The sequence below is a fragment of the Hydra vulgaris genome, chromosome 03 (genome assembly GCF_038396675.1).
Source record: "Hydra vulgaris chromosome 03, alternate assembly HydraT2T_AEP".
NCBI lineage: Eukaryota > Metazoa > Cnidaria > Hydrozoa > Anthoathecata > Hydridae > Hydra > Hydra vulgaris.
The window spans coordinates 66,756,043-66,780,000 of record NC_088922.1 but is presented as its reverse complement, the minus strand read 5'-3'; the positions used below and the strand labels follow the sequence as shown (position 1 = coordinate 66,780,000).

Here is a 23,958-nt window from a genome sequence, read left to right as displayed (position 1 = left end):
TGTTTTAAAGTTATAACATATATGTTGTTAAGTTAAGTTAACATATATGTTGTTAAGTTTAGACATAAATGTTTTAAAGTTATAAACTTTACTAAATTATAAAAAATATTACATATGCGATTCTAACATCCCATAACTCAACTTACTTACGCACAGCCATGCTGAACCAGATTTTAGTTTGATGAAATGACATAGGGTTGTGTCATACCTTTTTGGATTTGTTAGAACCATACCATTCAGGGAAAGTTAGCGTGTAAAATCATAAAACTACTCTTTAAAAAATATTGAGATTTAAACAGGGGTCAAAATGGGTCCCGGTCTTTGGCGCCTCTATAGTTGATTCCAAGACCCAACCAAGGGGGCAAACAACTGTTTTATGTTTTGTTAAATATAACTGGTTATTAGTTGCTCCCTCTAGAGGGCCCCAAAGACAATCCAAAGGGCACCAAAGTTCATCACCTATTTTGACCCTTGTATATATTGTATATATTGTGTATATATTGTATATATTGTGTATATTAAACATAATAAATAAGTTTATAAATAATAATATATTTTATTTAATAATTCTGAAACAACGAAAGTAAAATATCAAAAATAACATATTTAATTTAGTCAAATATGTTTACATTGAAAAAATACAAAAAAAAAGGTAAACAAAATAAGTTAATAAATAATGAATAATATATTTTATTTAATAATTCTAAAACAACGAAAGTAAAATATCAAAAATAACAAGAAATATTATTATATGGAGCATTTAATAAAACATAAAAATGATCCAAAAAATACTTGGAACATAATAAAGGAAGTAATTGGCACAAAACAAACTGACAGAAATGGTCTTCCTATAAATCTAAACATTGATAATAAAACTATGACAAAGATATCTTTAATGTTGAAACACTTAATCAATATTTTGTCAGTGTAGGTTCCACTTTAGCATCGAAAATAGAAACTACTGAAGTAAACTTTGAGTCATATTTTACTCCTAATAAAACCTCTAAGATGGATAATTATGAAATTATGCATGGATAATTATGAATGATGCATCTAAGAGTTCCTAAAAAGTAACTCTTAGATGCTGAAAAGTAACTCTTAGATATCTTTTAAAACTAAAAAAAAGTGCATGATAATATTAGTAGTAATGTAATTAAAAAATTGATAAAATACTTAACAATACCTCTTTTACATATTTTTAATCTATCTTTAAAACTAGGTATTTATCCGGAGAAACTTAAAATTGCGAAGGTTATTCCTACTTTCAAATCAGGAAACATTTCTAATCATGAAAATTACAGATCAATTTCAATTCTTCCTTGCTTCTCGAAAATCTTAGAGTGAATTATGTATAACCAAATTTTAACTTTTCTAAATATAAATAATATTCTATATAATAAACAGTTTGGATTACAGCCAGGGTATTCAACTGACCATGCCATTATTAATACTGTTCATGATATATTTAAAGTATTTGACAAAAGTATGTTTACCCTCGGAGTTTTTATAAATCTTAGCAAAGCCTTTGATACAATAGACTATAGCATTCTTATAAAAAAGAAGAAGAAAAAGAAAAAGGAAAAACTGATTACTTGACTATAACATCCTTCCCCAAGGCTCAATTCTGAGTCCATTTTTATTTCTTATTTATGTAAACAATTTCCATAAGTTTTCAAACATTTTAAATTCAGTTTTACTTGCAGATGACACGAATTTATTTTATTCTAATGAAGATTTCAATCTTTCATTTAAAATAGTAAACAAGGAATTTTTAAATCTAGCGGAATAGTTTAAGGCAAACAAGTTGTCCTTAAATTTAAATAAAATTAAGTATGCTTTTTTTCATAGAATTCACGATAAAGAAAATATTCCATTAAAACTTCCTGATCTTTATATTGGCAACTCTAATATAATTAGAGAATCATCATTAAAGTTTTTAGGAGTGATACTTGACAAAAACCTGACATGGAGAGAACACATAAGAACGTTAGAAGAAAAAATTTCAAAAAAATATTGGCATTCTATACAAAGCTTAACAATTGTTAAACCAAACTGTTTATAAATCTTATATTTCTCCCTCATACATTATTATATAAACTATGCAAATATTGCATGGTATCTAGAGAACTATTTAAAAATCATCACATACTTAATGTTTTTCAATCAAACGTTTATCAAATTCTTATATTTATGTACAAACTTCATAATAAAGTAACTCCTATAATATTTAATACACTTTTCAATAAAATTAATTACGAGTACTCTACAAGATTTTAAAATTACAATTATGAGCAACCTAAAATGCACAATTTGGTTACTAAATTTTCTATTGCCATCAGAGGTCCTAAATTATGGAACACTTAATTAAAAAAACCAGCTAAAAAATTGTTCTTCACTTTCTCTATTAAAACAAAAACTCAAACAAAAACTTCTTAACGATGTTAATAAATTAAATTCTTAACGATGTTAATAAATTAAATTCTTAATGATGTTAATAAATTAAATTCTTAACGATGTCAATAAATTAAATTCTTAACGATGTCAATAAATTAAATTCTTAACGATGTCAATAAATTAAATTCTTAACGATGTTAATAAATTAAATTCTTAACGATGTCAATAAATTAAATTCTTAACGATGTCAATAAATTAAATTCTTAACGATGTTAATAAATTAAATTCTTAACGATGTCAATAAATTAAATTCTTAACGATGTCAATAAATTAAATTCTTAACGATGTCAATAAATTAAATTTTTAACGATGTCAATAAATTAAATTCTTATCGATGTCAATAAATTAAATTTTTAACAATGTCAATAAATTAAATTCTTAACGATGTTAATAAATTAAATTCTTAACGATGTCAATAAATTAAATTCTTAACGATGTTAATAAATTCTTTTTAAGATTCCTTTTTTCTTTTTCTTTTTTTAATTTTTTTTTTCAATTTTTAATTTTTTTTTCTTTTTTAACAACTATCTTATTAATTGGTCTTTAATTTAAATTTTCCTTAAATTATCCTATTAACTTATTTTTAGTTTTTAGATTTTTAGTTAGTAATAATTATTATTATTTTTTACGATTTTCTTTTGATTATAGATTAGTAACTGATCTTAACATACTTGTAAAACTTGTATTTATTTTTATATGTTTATATATTTTTATATAATTTTATGCTTTACATTTTAATGATTGTACACGCTTTTATATTTTATATATTTTTATATAATTTTATGTTTTACATTTTAATGATTGTACACACTTGCTAATGAAAGCACGTCAGGGCGTAGTGATAAGGCAAATATTGTCTTCTTTTAGCCCCGGTCATGTAGATTTTATTTATATAAGACAGCATTGTATTCTTTTTTAATGAGGAAATAAAATTAAAAATAAAAAAATAAATATTGTGCAATAGTTTTAAACTAAAAATTAGTTTTATATACTGAACAATAGTTTTATACTTAACAATACTTTTATACAAAACAGATCGCAACTCATCATTACCACATGTGTAACCGAACTTCTTAATTGTGCATATTTTTATTTTATTAGTTTTAATTTCAAAACTGAAGTATAATTAATAACAGTTGTTAAATGGCATTTAATAAGGAACCTATATACTATAATAGTCAGCATTTGTATTTGTAATATATTATGTTATATTTGTATATTTGTATAGAGTATTTGGAACATTTATTAAAGAATTATTATATGGTATATAATACTGTATAATTTAGGTAAAATATACAGTATTATATACACTGATCTATATTATAACTGGATAGCGCATCTCCTTAAAAAATAGCGTAATTTTTGAAGACAAAATACTTTTGCCAGCGCCATATTGGGAGGACCCACGGAGAAATATTATTCAGTTAAAATATTGTTAGGTGAACTAGTTATTTCTTTTGGTGGTTTAACTTGATGTTTTTTTATATTTAACAGATAAAATATATGAAAAATTAATTTTTTTTTTTTTTTGGTGGTTTAACTTTATGTTTTTTTTATATTTAACAGATAGAATATATGAAAAATTATTATTATTTTTTTTTCAAATAATGATAATTATTTTCCAGTAAAATAATTACAATATTCATTCTATAAATGTCTGGAGAAAATTCCAAAAAGCGAGACACACAGTGTGTATCATTTGGTTGCAATAAAAGAAAACATAGTGATAGTAAAAGAAGTGATAGCAATAGAATTTCTGATGATGAATCATCTTTAAATTGAAAGTTTCCTAGAATATTTCATAGGTGACTTTCTTAATTATTTTTAAAAATAAAAACATTTTAAAGTTTATTGACCTCTGTTAGTCTTATTGTTAGTCTGCAATATGAAGAAATGGATTTAAATAATATCAGTTGCGCAAAACGTACAACAAACTTAATAAAACATCAAGTGTTATTTTTCCTACTAATTTTATTCAGATTTCCTTCAAACACTGAAAAAAGAAAAAAATGGACCATCAAAATATACCATCAAGAATGGAGTCCAAGTAGTAGCAGTTTGATATGTTCTGATCATTTTTTAGAAAAAGATATCGACAGAACTGGACAAACTGTCAGGTTAAGGGAAAATTCTTTTCCTAAAAGATTTAAAAAACTCCCAGACCACTTAAAAAAAAGTATAGAATCAATTATGTTTTTATGTATTTTACAAGTTTGTTCAATATGTACCTTTTAGTTCTTAGTTACCCTATGCAGTGTGCTAGAGGGTTTATAACACAACTGTATGGTAAGCAGCTAAAACATACAACAAACCATTTTGCTATTGTATGCTTTAATTTTATAAATGCTGCATGAACTATCAGCTAAGCTCTGTGAGTAAACATAACTTAGAGGTTCCTTCTAGTTTGATATCAAATTTGAAAATTTTATATTATATATATATAAATATATATATTTATACATATATATATATATAGAAATAAATAAATATATCTATCTATATATATATATATATATATATATATATATATATATGACTTTTTATATATATATATATATATATATATATATATATAACTTTTATATATATATATATATATATATATATATATATATATATATATATATAACTTTTTTTTCTTTCAATATTAAAAAATGAAAGAGAGAAAAGTTCCTGTTAGATCAACTTTTAAAAATTCTGAACAAAGTGATTTTGAAACTAGTGTTATACCTATCTGCATGAAAGTTGGCTTTCCAACAATTGTATCTTTGAAAAAGAAGGTAAAAGCAGAACAGCAAAAATCTTGAAGAATGAAAAAAAAAAAAATAACATCTCTTAAATCAGTTGTAAAAATATTTAGTCAAAAATAAAAAATATCATCAAATTGTGAAGAAATGATATTAAAAACATTTTCGAAAGTTCCTTAAGCTCTAACCAGAAGAATGATTATGCGTAAAAATTATGGTAAAGGATTTAAATATTCAGAAGAAATCAAATCCTTTGCACTTACCCTGCAATTTTATTCAAGTAAAGCTTATGAAAAAATAATTTTAATTTACCACATCAAGCACAAATTAGGAAATGGTATAGAAAAGTCTCAACAGAACCAGGTTTTTCTAAGCCAGCATTTGCAGCGCTTAAATAAAAAGGTTATAGAAGCTGAATAGTTAAGATCTAAAGTCATTTGCTCACTTATGTTAGATAAAATGGCTATTAAAAAACACATATCATGGGATGGAAAAGCATTTAAGGAGTATGTTGATCTTGGGCACGACATACAAGATGATTCATCCCTGGTTGCAAAAGATGCCCTAGTTCTCATGGCTGTTAGTATAAACAGTTCATGGAAAGTTCCATGTGGATACTTTTTTATAGATGGGTTAAATGATGCCGAATGAGCAAACATTGTAAATTTATGTATTAAACGATTGACAGATGTTGGTGTTGAAGTCATATCACTAACATGCGATGGAGCCTTATGTCACATGTTATCAAACCTTGGTGTTTCAATTGATGCTTTAAAAATGAACACTTCTTTCACTCATCCTTTCAACTCTGATAAAAAAGTTCATACTCTCCTTGATATTTGTTACATGCTTAAGCTAATTCAGAATTGCTTTGCAGATAGTGATGTTTTGTTTGATAGCAAAAACAATGCAATACCATGGAAATATATAGTTTATCTTCAAAAACTGCAAAAAAATAAAGGATTAAGCCTTGGAAATAAATTAAGACTAGCGCATATTAATTGGAGGCAACAAAAATTGAAAGTAAATCTTGCTGCTCAGGCAATAAGTTTAAGTGTAGCTGATGCAATTGAGTTCTGCTGCAAAGACCTTAAATTAATGCAGTTTTAAGGAAGTTATGCAACAGTTAAATTTATTAGAATATTTGATAGATAGTTTGATATTTTAAACTCAAGAAATCCCTTTGCTAAAGGTTATAAATCCGCACTAAAAATGAGTAATAAGCATATATGGGATAAATTTCTTGATGAAGCATATGATTATATTTTAAACTAACAAGACTCATCTCATAGATTGTTGCATACGACAAGAAGAAAAACTGGCTTCATTGGATTTTTAATGGCTATAAAAAGTATTAAGCAGGTTGGAATATTTTGTAAAGTTATATTTATATCTGAAAATTGTAAAGTTATATATATTGTATGTATTATATATATATATATATATATATATATATATATATATATATATATATATATATATATATATATATATATATATATATATATATATATATATATATATATATATAATACATACACAATAACCCAACAGCACAACAATTCACTGCAGCATATAAACGACTTTTACTTCGGAGCCATATTGAAGGAGGATCAGGGAGCTGTGAAAAATTACAAGCAGAAAATATTTTAAATGTTATAGATAATTCAGTTATGATAAATAGCAGCAGTTTGGATATTACATCAGTAAGCATAATCAGAAAATATGACTTATCTGAAAGAACATCTAAGACTACTGACCATGATTATTCTTTTATTACTAATATTTCATTGCTAACTGAGTATAAAAAAGCAGCTATTTCTTATATATCTGGTTTCGTTGTTAAAATGGCAAAAAGCAAATATTTTGTATGTTATGTTGCGATGCACTTGGTTCTAAAAAACGTGCTCCAGAATCCAATTTTCTTAAAGTAAAGGACAATGGTAGTCTTATAATAGGAATTTCCCACAAATGTTCTTTAGTTGTACTTAAATGTAATGTAATGCAAAAGCTTGCAAATGATGTCAAGAAAATTGACCAAATAGCTTATGCTGTAATAAAAGACAAAATAGACAAAAAAGGTGTAGCGATACTTGCTAACAGTGGTAAAAAAATTAGTGTTACACTTAAAAGAAATATGGATGATACTAGGAATATACAACAACTGTCTATAAACAGTATGATTGTCTATAAACAGTATGATTGACATACAATCAACTTTAGAATTAAATAACACAAAAATTCTAAAACTAGCAAAAAGCATTGCGATTCAAAGCACAAAACAGAAAAATTGTACATTCAGGGTTAGCAGCAGAGCTCAAACATATTGACCAGCAACTTGATGATTGCTTTGTTGAGGATTTTGAACTTTTTAATATTAAGTCTCTAGAGGAAAAAAGTTTGTTCAAACGGATCCCATTTATCAGAACAACAGATGTCAATGAGTTTCTGTGGCAAGTAATAGATAAAAAAGGAGCCTACCCTCAAAACCAAACGGTAAATATTTCCATTGACAGAGGTTGGGGACTCCTTAAGGTAATTTGATTTTATAATGCGCCACTTTTGTTTCTAATTAAAAGTTTACCAAGTGTAATTTGTTATAAATTATTTAGGTTTGTTTATATCTTAGTGAAACAACAAAAGGAGAAAATATGGAGAAATTAAATCATCAAATTTCAAGGAAGGATCTGTGAAAGCATCATTTATTATAGCACTGGTACCAGATGTACCAGAGACAAATCATATTGTTAAAATTCTGTTTTACAAGCATTGTTTAGATTAAATAAGCTTTACTTGTGTAGTAGATATCAAACTCTATCAAGTCATGTGTGGTATGTCTCCAAGTTCCATGAATCATCCATGTTATATTTGTACATGGAATAATACAGAGGATTTTAAAAATGATTGCACTGAGCTGCAAACACTTGGGTCACTAAGATGAAGCAGTAAATTGTATAAATCGAGTGGATCAAAGTAAATTAGAGCAAAAGAATATTTTAACTGTATTGATAAAGTTTTTTTAATTGGAGATGATATTGACCTAGTTGTTAATCATCTTTCTCCTCCAGAACTTCAATTGATGGAAGGGGCAACAAACCACATCTTTAAAACAATAAACAAATTAGCTGATCCAGTACTTTTAAAAAAGATCGAAAATGATTTAAATATTTCAAAATCAATATGAAATGGGTCACATAATGGTAATGGTAGCTGAAAAATATTTAAAAATTGGGCGAGGTACTATAACTTGTTTCCAGTCCTTTTAAAACCATTGGCTGAAGCATTCAGGCTTCTGGATAACCTTGATCACTCTGGTTTTGGTGTAAATCTAAGGGCAACATTTGAAAAAGACATGTTATTTAAGAATCATTATTCAACCTTAATGGAAGATTACGAAATGACAGTTACTGTGAAGTTAAACATCATATTCCAACATATAGGTCCTTTTTGTAAAGATAAGGACATTGGATTAGGTTTCTTTAGTGGACAAGCAGGGGAATCTGTTCACTACTCATTTGTAAAGGAGGCATAGGAACATTTCAAAGTGTCTGAAAACCATCAAAAGTACGTAAAGTATTTGAAAAAAGTAGTGGTTAGTTTTAATGGAAAACATTTATTTAATGTTTAATAAATATTTTCTAAAAATAATGTTTTTAAAAATAATAATATTTTCTTTTAATTTTAAGAAGAGAAAAATTGGCACTGGCGCCCCTCAGACTGTTTTTAAGATCCATCTGAGGAGGGCATATAACGAATAGTCATTTTTTTTGACAAAATGTACAGCAATTGCTTGCAACCCTGTGGTGGGTCTTAAGATCGGTCAGAGGGGGGCCGAGGTTTAGGACCTATTTAGCCCTCTGTGTAAACCCAAATATTTTTTAAAGATTAGTTTTATGATTTTTCACACTAACTTACCCTGAATGGTATGTTTCTAGCAACTCTAAAAAAGGTATGATGCAACTAAAATCTGGTTCAGCATGGCTACTGACACTGACACTTACAGATGTTTGTACATAACATTATATAAGTGATGTTTTACATATGCATAGCTTTAATTTACAAATTACTATTAATTTATATCAGTTACATAACTACATACTAATACTACTCCCAATATCAGCATTATTATATAGAGATAATAAATACATAGCAGAGAAAAATACAAGATATTAGCAACATCTTACTATACGAAACAAATGAAACACTAATAAATAAAAAAAGTTTATTAAAAAATACAAATACAAAATATCTTAATTAAAATATTAAATAATATTCTACAATAGTTCCATTTTAAAAGTATTTGAGATTTTAATCATTTGATTTATTTTTTTTAATTTTTATATCCATATTTTTTAAAGATGTTATTTTTTATTACCTAAAGTTCTACTTTTATTTTTTCTTGTAAATTTCATGTTTTTTTGTCTTGTATACATTTTTCTATTCTAATATTTTAAAAAGCAATTTTTTTAAAGTTTTTTTTATTTTTGAAATCATTAAAAAGAGCTTGTCATAGAACATATAAAGATGACCAGGATGAAAAAATTTATTTCATTTTGTATGTGCATTTATATTCTTATGCACATTATTAAAGCACTTTATACCCAGATTTTATATTTGTATATCTTATATTAAGATCTTAACTTAAATTTGTATTAAAATAATTATAAAAAATTAATAATTCTATATGATATTTGAAAATACAGAAAAATTAGTATGGCAGAACAGTGCCGCAAATTTTGATTGTCAAAAATATAAAAAAAAGAATAGTGTCGCAAATTGTCACATTGTTGATTGTCAAATAACAACAAATAGGAAAAGTGTCACAAAATATTCACATATATTCATATATTTACTACTTGCGAAACAATTCTGTCTTTACTATTAGTAACATTATTCCGTTTTTATTATTTGCAATACTATTTCGAATTTACTATTTGCAACACTATTTCTTTTTTGTTTTGTTTTCAACACTATTCTAATTTTACTATTAGCGACACTGTTTCCTGTTTTTTGTTTTTGACAGGATTCGTTAAATTAATTTGTGACACTATTCCTTTTTTTTGTTTTCGACACTATTCATTGAACTCTTTTGCAATACTATTCCTTTCTTTTTTTGCAACATTAGGCCTTTTTAATATATTCGACACTATTCTTAAGTTCATTTTTCGACACATTTTCTGTCACCCAAAAATTCTTGTCAAATATACGAAAATATTTTCTATACTACAAGCTCAATACCAATGTAAAACTTTTTTTTCATTGTATTCGAAGAGTCTTTGTTCAATGCTTCTTTAAGAAACTCTTTTACCACATTTGCTGGAATTGCAAAAGATATACCTGCAGCTTGCTGCACTGTGAAACAATTAATTCCAATTACCTCTCCCTCCTGAAAAAAATTTAAATTCAACAATAACACTTTAATTTGTATTAAATAATACCTAAAAAACTATCAACCTATCTACATATAGCAATCTACTTTATTTATGCAGTAATGTTAATATGTTTTAGACCACTTGTATAATTAGACATATTTACAATATTTTAGATAAATAAAAAATTAAATGTTTATTTTTAAATGTTTGTTAATTAAATGTTTGTTTTTATCTTTAAATGTTTAGTTTGCATTTTTAGATTAATTAAATCGGTAAAATATCTTTAATAGAGAGACAAAAAGGTATTGTGTTTCATGAAGAAGGTTATTTGCAGCGCCAAATTTTGTTCAAAATAGGATATTCGAAGACTGTTGTTGCAGAAATCATTAAAAAATATATAAACTGGCTCCCTTGAAGATAGAAAGAAAAGTGGTAGAACTCCTAAGCTAACAAAAGATGAATATAAATATTTAAAAACCTTTTTTAAGAAATAGGAAAAAAAACATCAACCGAGTTGACAAAGGACATTAACACAGCAACTGGGAAAAATGTCAGCTCTTCTTGTATTCGATGACACCTACTCAAATCGAGATTAAGAGGGTGTGTTGCAATTCGAAAACCATTAGTACGGTGCGGCAATAAAGAAAAACAACTTAAATATGCAAAACAACACAAAAATTGGGCGCAGGAAATGTTTAATTGGGTTCTGTACACCGATGAGTCCGAATTCAAAATTTTTGGAACAAAAAGACACCAATATGTTCGAAGAAGAATTGGAAAAGCCTACTCCAGATGAAGATAAACAGCCCCAAACTTGAATAGAGTCTCCTCCGTGTTTTTATTGCAGGTTTAAACAATCACCCCGATTGTTTAAACCCTGCAATAAAAACACGGAGGAGACTCTATACAAGTTTGGGGCTGTTTATCTTCATCTGGAGTAGGTAATTTGATCAAAATAGAGGGGTAACTCACCGGGGAACGTTAAGTGGATATCCTAAGGCACCATGCTGTATTCACTGGAATGAAACGAATAGGTTATAATTTTATTCTGCAGCAGGACAATGACCCAAAACATTGTTCCAGAGTGGCAAAAAATTATTTAAATAAAATGGCAGAGTAAGGAGTATTGGAATTAATGACTTGACCTCCCCAGAGTCCAGATTTAAATATAATTGAGCATACTTGGGATTACCTTGATAAAAAAAATATCGAACATGCTCCCTGAAATGCTGAAGAATGCTTTGAAGTACTTCAAAGAGTATGGCACAACATACCCAGGATTTTATAACTAAATTGTATGAATCTATTCCCCGGCAAATATCGGCTGTGATTAAGGCAAAAGGAGGACATAGTAGATATTAGGAGTTTTTTATGAAGTTTGACATTAAAAAGTTTGTAATTGTTCCGTATTTTGTCTGAATTACATGTGTTTTAATAAGTTTATAATATAGAACTACAAACTTAAATATAAGAGATGCAAGCGTAAAATGTAAGTGGTCTAAAACATATTCACAGTACTGTGTATATATATATATATATATATATATATATATATATATATATATATATATATATATATATACATACATATATATATATATATATATATATATATATATATATTCACAGTACTGTATATATATATATATATATATATATATATATATATATACATATATATATATATATATATATATATATATATATATATATATATATATATATATATATATATATATATACATATATATATATATATATATATACAAACATATATATATATATTCACAGTACTGTATATATATATATATATATATATATATATATATATATATATATATATATATATATTCACAGTACTGTATATATATATATATATATATATATATATATATATATACATATATATATATATATATATATATATATATATATATATATATATATATATATATTATATATATATATATATATATATATATATTATATATATATATACATATATATATATATATATATATATATATATATATATATATATATATATATATATATATATATACATATATATATATATATATAAAATAAAAGTTAGATAAGTGTTTTTTACTCATTTATATATATATATATATATATATATATATATATATATATATATATATATATATATATATATATATAAATTAGTAAAAATCACTTATCTAAAATGATTCTTTTAACAACAAATTAGATCTCTTTTAATAACATTGACTTTCATCCAACATTTCCTTGTTGCCTTAAAGCCACAACTGATACCATTATCTACCTCTACAAACCTATCTTATATTTAAAATCACCTTATATCTATGTTAAGAATGAACATAATTTTAAGAGCATTTTTGTGTTGTGTCACTGAATGTTGTGTCACTGAACTGTTTTTTTTTTTCTGTTAAATAACTTGGTATGAAAACTTTGTTGTTGGCGGATTTTATTATAATTTGTTAATTGCTAAAAGTTAAATTACAACAAATAAATCTAAGTAGTAAGAAGTGAAATTTTAGAGAAAATTATGCTTAAAAAAAACACTTTTTTTTGTCTTATTTCACTGTAGAGACAATAAAATTGAATTTAATCTATTATAAAAAATTTAGTTTAAGTTTTAATATATATAAATATATATATATATATATATATATATATATATATATATATATATATATATATATATATATATATATATATATATATATATATATATATATATATATATATATATATAAATTAGTAAAAACACTTATCTAATTTTTGATTTCTTCTACACTGTGTTTCACCATCAGTAGGTTCATCAGGAAGAACCTACTGATGGTGAAACACAGGGTAGAAGAAATCAAAAATTAGATAAGTGTTTTTACTAATTTATTATTGCTCTGTTCTTTTAGAACATGGAGCACTCTGTTTGTAGAATACACTAACATAATATACATATATATATATATATATATATATATATATATATATATATATATATATATATATATATATATATATATATATATATATATATTCTTAAGAAAAATAAATAACCAACCAAATTGATGACAGGACCGCCAGAATTTCCAACCTAAATAAACATTAAAATTTTTTTTTTTTAAATGTACATTAAATTGTTAAATCAAAGAACAGATTAAAATAAATTGATCAAAAAAAAAAGTAATATTTGTACATTATAAAATTGTATTTAAATAAAGTGAATAATGTTAGTAATTTCATATTAGAAAGATATTCTCTCTCTCTCTTTCTCTCTCTCTCTCTGTATATATATATATATATATATATATATATATATATATATATATATATATATATATATATATATATATATATATATATATATATATATATATTCATATGTATTTACAGTCCCCGATCAAATTCTAAGCCCATGTTGATATTTTTTAAATTTTTGCCTACTTTGAGGTAAAACGTGTTTTATAAAATTACAGATAAAAACTTTATATATAAATAAAATAAAAACTATTTTCAACATAAGATACACAAAATAACAATAAGAATATGTTTATTAATATGAACTTTTAATATTTTGATGATGGTTCCAATGCCAAATAACTTTTTCAATCAATCGGATCCTGCTTGTATCCTATTCTAGGGAAATTTCTCTCTTTAATAGCTCCGATAAATTTTATATGGGACTTAGATCTTGGACACCCCCACCTTAGGGGATAGGGGATTTGCATGACTACTGATCAGACCAAATATAGACCACTGATCAACTATAGTAAAATAGAATATGAAGAAATAACGCTTTCAATTTAAAATTAATTTAGATATTTAGATATTAAGTATCTAAATATCTAAATTAATTTAAAGACCTTCATTTGAACCATTTTTTTTATAAAGAAATGACTTATAATTAGTTGCACCCCTCGCATAGGCCAATAGGCAGATAAGAAAGACACTGGTTTCTAGTGACATTCAACCATTGATAATTGAAAAATAGTCTTATAAAAATGCTAGCATTTTAGGTGTGAATTTAAAAAGATAATACTGTTTGCATTTTCAGATAATTGTGTCTAATGGTCTTATATGCTGTTAACCTTAGATTAAAACAAAGTGTTAGAAAAAGTTACAACCATCTTAAAATGGCTGAAAATCAGACCTTTTAGGGGAAAGGGCATTTTGCTTTTAAATATATTTAAGTTCTAAACTGCAACACCCTGCGTATATTTTGCCCATTTATTGCAGACAGTTGTATTTTATCAGAAAACTTATCTGTAAAGACTTGTGGATGAATAGCAAAATGCTACAGCTAGTTTCATTTTGGAATATTTTAACAATTTAAGGAATTTTTCTTATGTTGAAGAGGTCATTATTTGTTAATAAAAAAGTTAATAACAGTTAATAAAAACCACTTTTTTCAACAGAACTATCCAGATGATAGTTCGAGAAAAAATGAGACACTTGTACAAAGTGGGAAAAAAGTTATACAGCTCTAAAGTAGTCTGTTTTGACCATTTGTAAGTCGAGAGGGGGCCACTGTGTCATGTTTTTAAGACTACAATTTCTAATCCATTGTACTTGGATTAAAAATTGTAGTCTTAAAAACATGACACAGTGGTCTTAAATTTCAAATTTAATGCACATAACAATATGTAAAAATCAAGAAAATCAGAGATGGTAACCCACAGGCCATTGGTTGAACTATATTTTGATCCATTATTATTTATCATTAATTAATTTTAACTAAAACTTTATAAAAACTTGAATGATTAAAGCAAAAATTTAACCTACATTAATGGCTGCATCTGTTTGTATATAACCCATATCTTGATTATAGAGCCCTAACTCACCACCAGGACGATGCAATGAGCTAACAATACCTGCAGTTACCGTGTTACTAAGTTGAAGAGGGCTTCCCAAAGCTGCAACCCATTCTCCTGCCCTAACAGAACCACCAAGTTTGAGAAAAGGAAATTTTTTCTAAACACACATATTAATAAAAATGTTTAACTTAAATTACCACATAAACTTTCATTAAAACTGGTTAACAAATAATATACAAATAAATTAACAAATATTATATATATATATATATATATATATATATATATATATATATATATATATATATATATATATATATATATATATATATATATATTGTTTAATACATATATACACACATATATTGTATATATATATATATATATATACACAAAACTCTCGGAACTAGGAAAAATGAGGTCAGCAATTAATTGCCAATCTTAAACTGTTAGAGGTTGACATCAAGTCAGCAAAAAAAATTTGACACAAAGGGGTTTTCATAGAAAACATAGAATAATTTTTTAATGTTTAGACATTCTTCCTGATGAACCTACTGATGGAGAAACACTGTGTAGAAGATAGAAAAAATTAGATAAGTGTTTTTACTAATTTACATATATATACATATATATATGCATATATAAATATATGTATATATGTATACAAATATATCTATATATATATATGAATATATATATATACATATATATATATATATATATAAAAATATATCTATATATATATATATATATATATATATATATATATATATATATATATATACATATATATATATATATATATATATATATATATATATATATACATATATATATATATATATATATATATATATATATATATATATATATATATATATATATATATATATATATATATATATACAGCGTGGAAAATAAGAAATCAAAAGCGAGCGGTCAAACTGACCGGCTAATACATAAAATTGATGGTAAATTGTTTTTTTTGGGCGGTCAAAATTTTAATTTTTTAATTAGTTTAAATTTTCATTGTAGTAATTATTCTGCATGACAAAACTTTGTAAATAAAAAAATAACTTGTTACTTTAAAATGAACGAACTCGTATTCCTTTTTTATTTGTATTCTATTTTTAGAAAAAATAAAAAAATAAACATTTTTATATTATATCAAAATAATTTCAACTGAATACTTAATCAAGAATCGTTTTATGTAATACTACTATAATAATTGCCTAAGTTACAAAAAACAAAGTTTTATCTAACTTAAAAATGTTTTTTTAAAGATACGTTTCATCTGATTCATTATCCAAAGTTTCATCGAAAGACGATTTTAAATCTAAAGACTCGTCTGATAGCGATTGTAAATCAATTCATGTTTTAACAGTTTGTTTCTTTTTGCTTTTTTTGAATAACTTTTTCGACTCTCTTATGTAGGCCTTTACAACGTATCTTCGGCCCATAATTCAATGGCAGGATTCACATCAAATTCTTCACTATTTGTTTCATCAGTGCGCACCCGAATTAAATTATTTAGCCGTTTTTCAGTTAAGCAATTTCTTGTGTCAGTTTTAATTCTATTCATAAGAGAAAAAAGACGCTCAACCTTTCCATTTGAAACAGGCAATACGAACAACAATTCAACAAGAAGTAGAACTGGACTTTTTTCATAGAACTCAAAAAATTTGATACCATACTTTACGGTACTCAGTTTTATCTGGTGCCAAATATTTACAGTGTAATCAACTAAGTTATGTCAAGCATCTAACATATTATTTACACTCCCAGTGAAGCCAGCATAATGTAATGACATATTAAAAAAGTCATGCAATTTTTCGATGTTATCATCAGCAAATGAATTACTGGTGTTATTTTGAAACCAGCCACCAGTGTTTAGGATTAACATTCCATACATATCAGGAACTGTATTTTGTGCTTCCAAACGCTCTTCTATGTATTCGGCAATTAATGCTACAATCATTGATTTTGAATTCTTAACTAAAGTTAGTGCGTTTGTAAAATCATGAAGCTCAACATCCTGAAATGAATGCTTTCCAGTGTTGTTTGTTACTTTTGCAAGGAAACGTTTGACTGTTGGTAAATCATTAAATTCTTTTTTCTTCAAGCGACTTAACTGTTTTTTAGTTTGTTCAATAAATCCAGATGATGCTACGGAATCAACTTCGTTGCTTTGAAAAGATAAAGATAACAACATTGCTGACAATAAAACTTCTATGAATAATGCTATATAAAGAGGTATTCATTCATGATTCCACTTCTGATGATACCCTTTAAACTTTGCTCTTTCTGCTTGAGTAAAACTGAAATCCGCAGTCATGTTTTTGAGATGTTTCATATATACTCCATATTTGTCTAAGATCATCTCAAGTGCTGGAATTTTATGTGCAATCCATCGTGTTCCTATTTATTATTGCACAAGTATTTTATTTTATAAAAAGTTTTTATTGCTCAAAACACTGTTTTATAAAGAACTTTTGTTGTATAAAAAAACGAGCATGTAATAAAGTATATTATGTTATAAAGTATTTTTTATAGATAAAATTGAAAAAAAAAATCCAATATATTTGATGGTTTTTTGGGGCAAATACCTGCAATGTCAAATGAATTACCCTCTTCAAGGATAGCAACAAGCTTTCCTAACTGTCGTAACTTTTTGGGGGATTTTTTATAAATGTTTTACATTTTCAAAATAATGTTATTGACATCATTAAATGCTTTTATTTCTGCAAATTTATCTTTTAACGCTAACTCAAGGCAATGTGCAACACACCAACCAAAAGTTATCCATGGAATTTCTTTCTAAAGTAATATATTTACACTTGTCCTACTTCCTCTATTTACAGCTGCGTCATCAGCACCAAAACCAACTAATTTGGTTTTGGTGCTGATGGCGCAGTTTTAAAATTTTCAATATCTTTTGATTCAAGGTATTGACTGATTTTATATAAACTCCTTCAGATGTTCCATATTCAAAATCAAAAATAGAAAGAAAAGAGCACTCAACGCATATCTCTGTCTTTCCTATTGGAGTAGGATTGAAACTGATAATAAATATAGCTTCTTTTTCAATTACAGATACATCTGTTGATGCATCAATTAAAATACTGAAGTAATTTTGTGTTTTTAATTTATTTCTGAGAATATTTGACAAATTCAATCCAATGTAATCAATAAAAGTTCCACAAGTTATTTTATTTCTATATGCTTGGCCAAACTCTACACCATGATTTTCTTCCAAACATAGTATTTTAGGGTATACGCTAAGCGGAAGCTCTTCTTTGGCAATAAAGTATGCTACCTCAAACTTTTTTCTTGTTAAATTTAGATCTTTCGTGGTCATGGTTTTCAGGCCCGATAAAATATCAGTTTGCCGCATTTCTTTCTGCAGGTTGCTTAATTTACCATTTCGTTCCCTTACATTCATTCCTTCACTTTTTATTGCTAATTCGTAGTCTCTTTGATGTGACAAACCATTTGCATGATCAACTGCAGCACTGTGCTGTATCCTACAATTACCTTCATCGCTTCCCTATTCTGGCGTATACCCTTTATAAATATCAATTTGTTTAGTATATTGACTACATACAGTACATTTTAATGCTGTAACATAATTTCTGTTATTTAATATCTCTAGCCATTCATTTGCATTATATTTTGCAAGAGTAGTGTTTACCCATTTTCGAGCTGTTGTTAGCTGTAATTTTCTACTATTGAGTTTTTTCTTCTTTTCAACAGGTGAATTTAATTCCGATCCTGCTTGTGTTAAAAATGAAAGTGTTGTTTGTCTCTTTTTAGTCGCCTCCATTTTGAAGTGTTGATATTTGACAATTCTCTTACAATTTAATAATATAAAAAATGTGCAAATTTGCAATTGTTAATTTAAAAAATTTATTTAAAAATAACTCATTCGTTGTTATGACTTCGGAAATTGTGGAAAATGGTTACGAGAAAAATAGATAAAAAAATAGGAGAAAATGTTCTTAGTTACATTAATTTTAAATACGATTTTCGATGCGGTAGTGGTGTAGTGGTAGAGCGCTCGCTTCATAAGCGAGAGGTTCTGAGTTCGATTCCTGCCACGTCCCTGGTAGTACCCCGCTCAACTTGATTCTCCGTGCAGCGGCCTTGTTCGTCAAGGTTCGTGTTTCGGAGTTAAAGAGTTGAGAGAGGGTTATAACCACAAGTAGCCTCCTCATCTGTAGTGGCCTTCTCGGCCTTGGGGAGGTGAATTATATTAAAAAAAAAAAAAAAATAGTTAAATAAGAACTTCAATTGTTACCGGCGTTGAAAAAGAAAAATGATCGCACATTTTATATCTCATTTGTGTCATTTTATATCTTTCATTCATTTTTATTTTAAATCATTTTATAAACTACTAATGTTAATTAGTTGATAATAATGTTAATGCCTCTGGCCGGCAGATGCTAAACTAATATTTAATAAAATCATGACAATCATTTTATGAAATGCTATCAAAATTATTTATGTTACTTAAAACGAAACTTTATACTAAAATATATAAATTTTTAAGATTTCAATAGTAGAATAAAAAAGCAAACGCGAGTTTGGTAATTTAAAATTTTTCTAAATATTAAAGTTAACTTCTTAGTCACTCAGCGTCAACCGAACAAAGAGTCTTTAAAGTAGAGTCTTCGACCGCGTGGACACACAAAGCAACTCAAACAACAACTTGTTCAAAACTGCTCAGTAAGAAACAATTTCCTCACCGATCGTGTTGTCAACCCATGGAATGCTTTAACCCAAAATGCGGTGTTCACAAAGAACCTTGACAATTTCAAAGACGAACTTTCTTCTTTCCGGAGTCTTAACTAATTGAAATCTAAAAAATTTATTTTCATCAAAGAGGGGCTTGGTGTGCGGCTCTTAGTCAATAATTTGTAAGTTTTGTTGACTACGGATAAATTAAACTAAAAATAAAAGCATTTTTTTAGTGCAATTGGCAGCTAAAGATCATTAGAAAAGTAAATAAAATGATATAAGGAAAATATAAATAAGATGTAGGAATAAAAAAATGTTCTTAGTTAATATTATATTATTATTAAAACAATAAAATAAGAACTTCAATCATTTATGAAAAAAGCAGTTTTGAATTTCACCACCAGTAAAATGAAATTAGTCTTGATAAGTGAAGCAAAAAAAATTAATAGTTTACGTTTTACAAAGAAAAAAAACAAAGATTTACATTTTATGAAATTTTGGTATATGCATTTTCAAAGACATCCTGATAATTTGTCAAACCTTATATAACTCTTTTTTTTTCCAACCGGTCAATCTTGACCAGGAAGAATCCGTTTTGAAAGGTCAAAATAGCAATTTCAGTTATTTCGGGCGGTCAGTGATCGTTGACCACCCGATATTTTCCATGCTGTATATATATATATATATATATATATATATATATATATATATATATATATATATATATATATATATATATATATATTATATATGTATACAACCCTTGGAATTAGGAAAAATGAGGTCAGCAATAATTTGCCGACCTCAATCTTTTAGAGGTCGGCAAAGAAAATTTGATGCAAAAGTCTTACCATAAAAGATAGAAACGAGGCCAGCAATTTTTTGCCGACCTCAAACAATTTTAGGTCGGCAGTTAGGTCTGCATCGGCAACCCTCGGAAATAGGGTATACATATATATATATACATATAAATATATATGTATACATATATATATATATATGTATACATATATGTATATATATATATATATATATGTATACATATATATATATATATGTATACATATATATAGGATGTATACAGGGAAAAAAGAGCCCATGCCACAATTTCTAATTATCTGAGTTATGTCCCCTACAATATAAACATAATCTGAAGGTTAGCAAAATTGTAAAATCCACCCCAAAAAAGGCCTCTGTAATGCTACAGAAAAACCCAAAGAAAAGGCATTCAATGGAAACATGGCAACTTTCAAAGACAAAATTTCATTTAACTTAACTTTGGCGCAAATGAAAGCATTTAACATTTAATCTTAAAAAAGTAATATATTAGGTAAAATTTTTGTTTTATGTAACTGATTTTTATAGTAGTGTTTTAAATGTTGTTTGTCTAGTTTTATAGACTTCAACGAGACAAACAACACTTTCATTTTTAACACAACAGGATCAGAGTTAAAACCACCTGTCGAAAAGAAGAAACTCAACAATAGAAATTCTATAAACTTATATTTGAAAATACAATTTTAGTAAAAACTTCATTTTATGAAACATAGAAGAAATACTTCAGTATGAAGCCCACAGAGCAAATGAAATTTGAGACATAGAACATAGACGCTGAGAAAATATTAGGAATATTTAGTGCAGCACAGAAATTTAATGCACCTAATGCAACTCTTCGATCCTTTCATCAAATCTGCATGCCAGAAAAAACAACATTATAAACTATTTAAACGGTCTTCCAAAACATGTTAAAGAGTCTGTGATGGAGTGGGCCATTAATTTTGCAACAAAAAAAAAAGAAAGATTAATCGATGTCTGAAGTATATAGGGAGATGACATGCAGAGCACAACAAAAAATGCAAAAAATATATATACAAAAGAAAGGGAAAAAATAGAAAATTAAAAATAATAGACGTAAGTGTTAAAACTTTTGGAATTGAGTTTTTAGACAACAGTGAAGCAAATTTTAATGATATTTTGAATGTCATGTCTGGAACTGCCATAGGAAGAAATATATGCCATAACTGATACGAAGATATAAAAAAGGTTATATATAAAAGAAAAATTGAAAAAATAAAGAAAAAGATACAGGATATATATGTTGTTGCTTATTGGAACAAAGAAGAAGATTATAATGATGCAATTGGCTATGATATTCCAAAAGTTCAACATGCTTGTGACATACTTGGTGATCTCATGATGGCATAAACATCTTTAAACAGATCACTTTTATTCATAAAATTTAAAAATAATAAAGTTTAATGTGTTTTTTGTTATTTTGTTTTTACATATAAAACTTTATATTGAGTTTTAAATTTTTTAATTTATATTCAGTTTTATATTTATAACTAAATATATGTTCAATACACTCTAAGCTTTGTTTTAATATATAATTTTTAGTTAAGTTAAAAAAATTTAGAAGAGTATACATTTCTTTGCATTAAAAAAAAAAAAAAAATTGGGTCCAACTTTTCATAGCCTCTCCATATATAAAAAATCACATCTTAAAAATAATGTAACTTTTGTAATACTTGACCTATAAAGATAATTTTAATATTTTTTAAAAATTCAAAAGTAGAGGCATATATTTATGTAAAAAATTTTGCTTTATTTCAAATTCAAATTTTTCTCACACCCCTACCTAATATAATCTTGTTTGTATAATATATGAAGATGACAATAAACTATTATTATACATTGTTATTATTTAGTAACATGCTTGCCTTTTTTTCATTTAACAATTTAATTGCTGCTAGGTCTGATACCGGATCAACATCAATGATTACACCATTATATGTTTCACCAGTAGAAAGGTGAACTTTTACTGTCGGAGAACCTTTTAATGATGCATTTTTAACAACACGTGCGTTCGATAAAACTATTCCATCTTCTGTAACAAAAAATCCTGAACCTACACTACTAATTTGACCATTCCAATGTTTTCCCACAACTTCAATACGAACTACACTTGGAGCTGCAATATCTACAGCATCTGCAATAAAATTAAAACTGTTACGCTTAATATTTTCATCTTTTTCCATGGCAACTGCAACAGGAGTTATAAAATGTTTGAGATTTACAGCACACTGAGGCATTTTAAAATTTGTATTTGCCCCCCAAAAAAAGCCTCCAACGAAACTTGGAATAATTACTCGCAAAGTATTTTTATGGTATGAAAGATATCTACCAACGAACTTTACATTTCGAACAACTTTCTGCCATTTCATGTCTAGTAAAAACAACAAAAATATAAAAAGCAAACTATCCAGAAAAGATCTATATATGTTTATTTAGTCTATAGTTAATGTTAAAAATTTCTTGGTATACTTTTTCAGCAATTCGTTTTCAACAAATATCAATCTTTAGATTATCTTTTGTCCTCCCCTCCCTTTAATGAAACGACATTTAAAATTTTTGCTAATAAGCATTTTACGTACACAATTTAAATTTTTGAATTAACTTATGTTATTGTATTTTTTAATTATATATTATTTGTAGAATTTTTCATCAATTCTTTTGTACGACAGTGATTTACGACAGTGATTGTACGACAGTGACTTTAAACCAGGAATCCGGAACAAAAGACGGATTGCAATTACGTTCCGGTTATGAAAAAACAAAACAAAACATGAGATGGATAGTCGGAACGAATTATAAATAAGAAATTACTAACCCAAATTTAACCCAAATAAAGGAATTTAAAAAAACGAACCTTTTAGTGAGCACAGTAGGATGTTTCATATTTTATCAATTTTCGAAATCGAACTCGCGAATCGATTTATAAATTGACTATTTGTATAAAAATAAGTCTGAGCAAAAAAAAAAAAAAAA

The 23,958-nt window shown here is 26.2% G+C and overlaps 1 protein-coding gene across 1 annotated transcript in view; it reads right to left on the bottom strand.

The window, feature by feature from the left end:
* The window catches only part of LOC101239153 (serine protease HTRA2, mitochondrial), a 31,016-nt gene extending 7,310 nt beyond the window's left edge, over window positions 1-23,706 (bottom strand). Inside the window, exons 1-5 of the mRNA XM_065794040.1 lie at window positions 23,455-23,706; window positions 22,851-23,356; window positions 15,362-15,550; window positions 13,641-13,673; window positions 10,440-10,587 (exon numbers count right to left, since the gene is read on the bottom strand). Coding sequence (XP_065650112.1) covers window positions 10,440-10,587; window positions 13,641-13,673; window positions 15,362-15,550; window positions 22,851-23,354 — 874 coding nt within the window. The 5' untranslated portion in view covers window positions 23,355-23,356; window positions 23,455-23,706. The remainder of the gene's footprint in view (window positions 1-10,439; window positions 10,588-13,640; window positions 13,674-15,361; window positions 15,551-22,850; window positions 23,357-23,454) is intronic.
* Window positions 23,707-23,958: the final 252 nt, after the last annotated feature.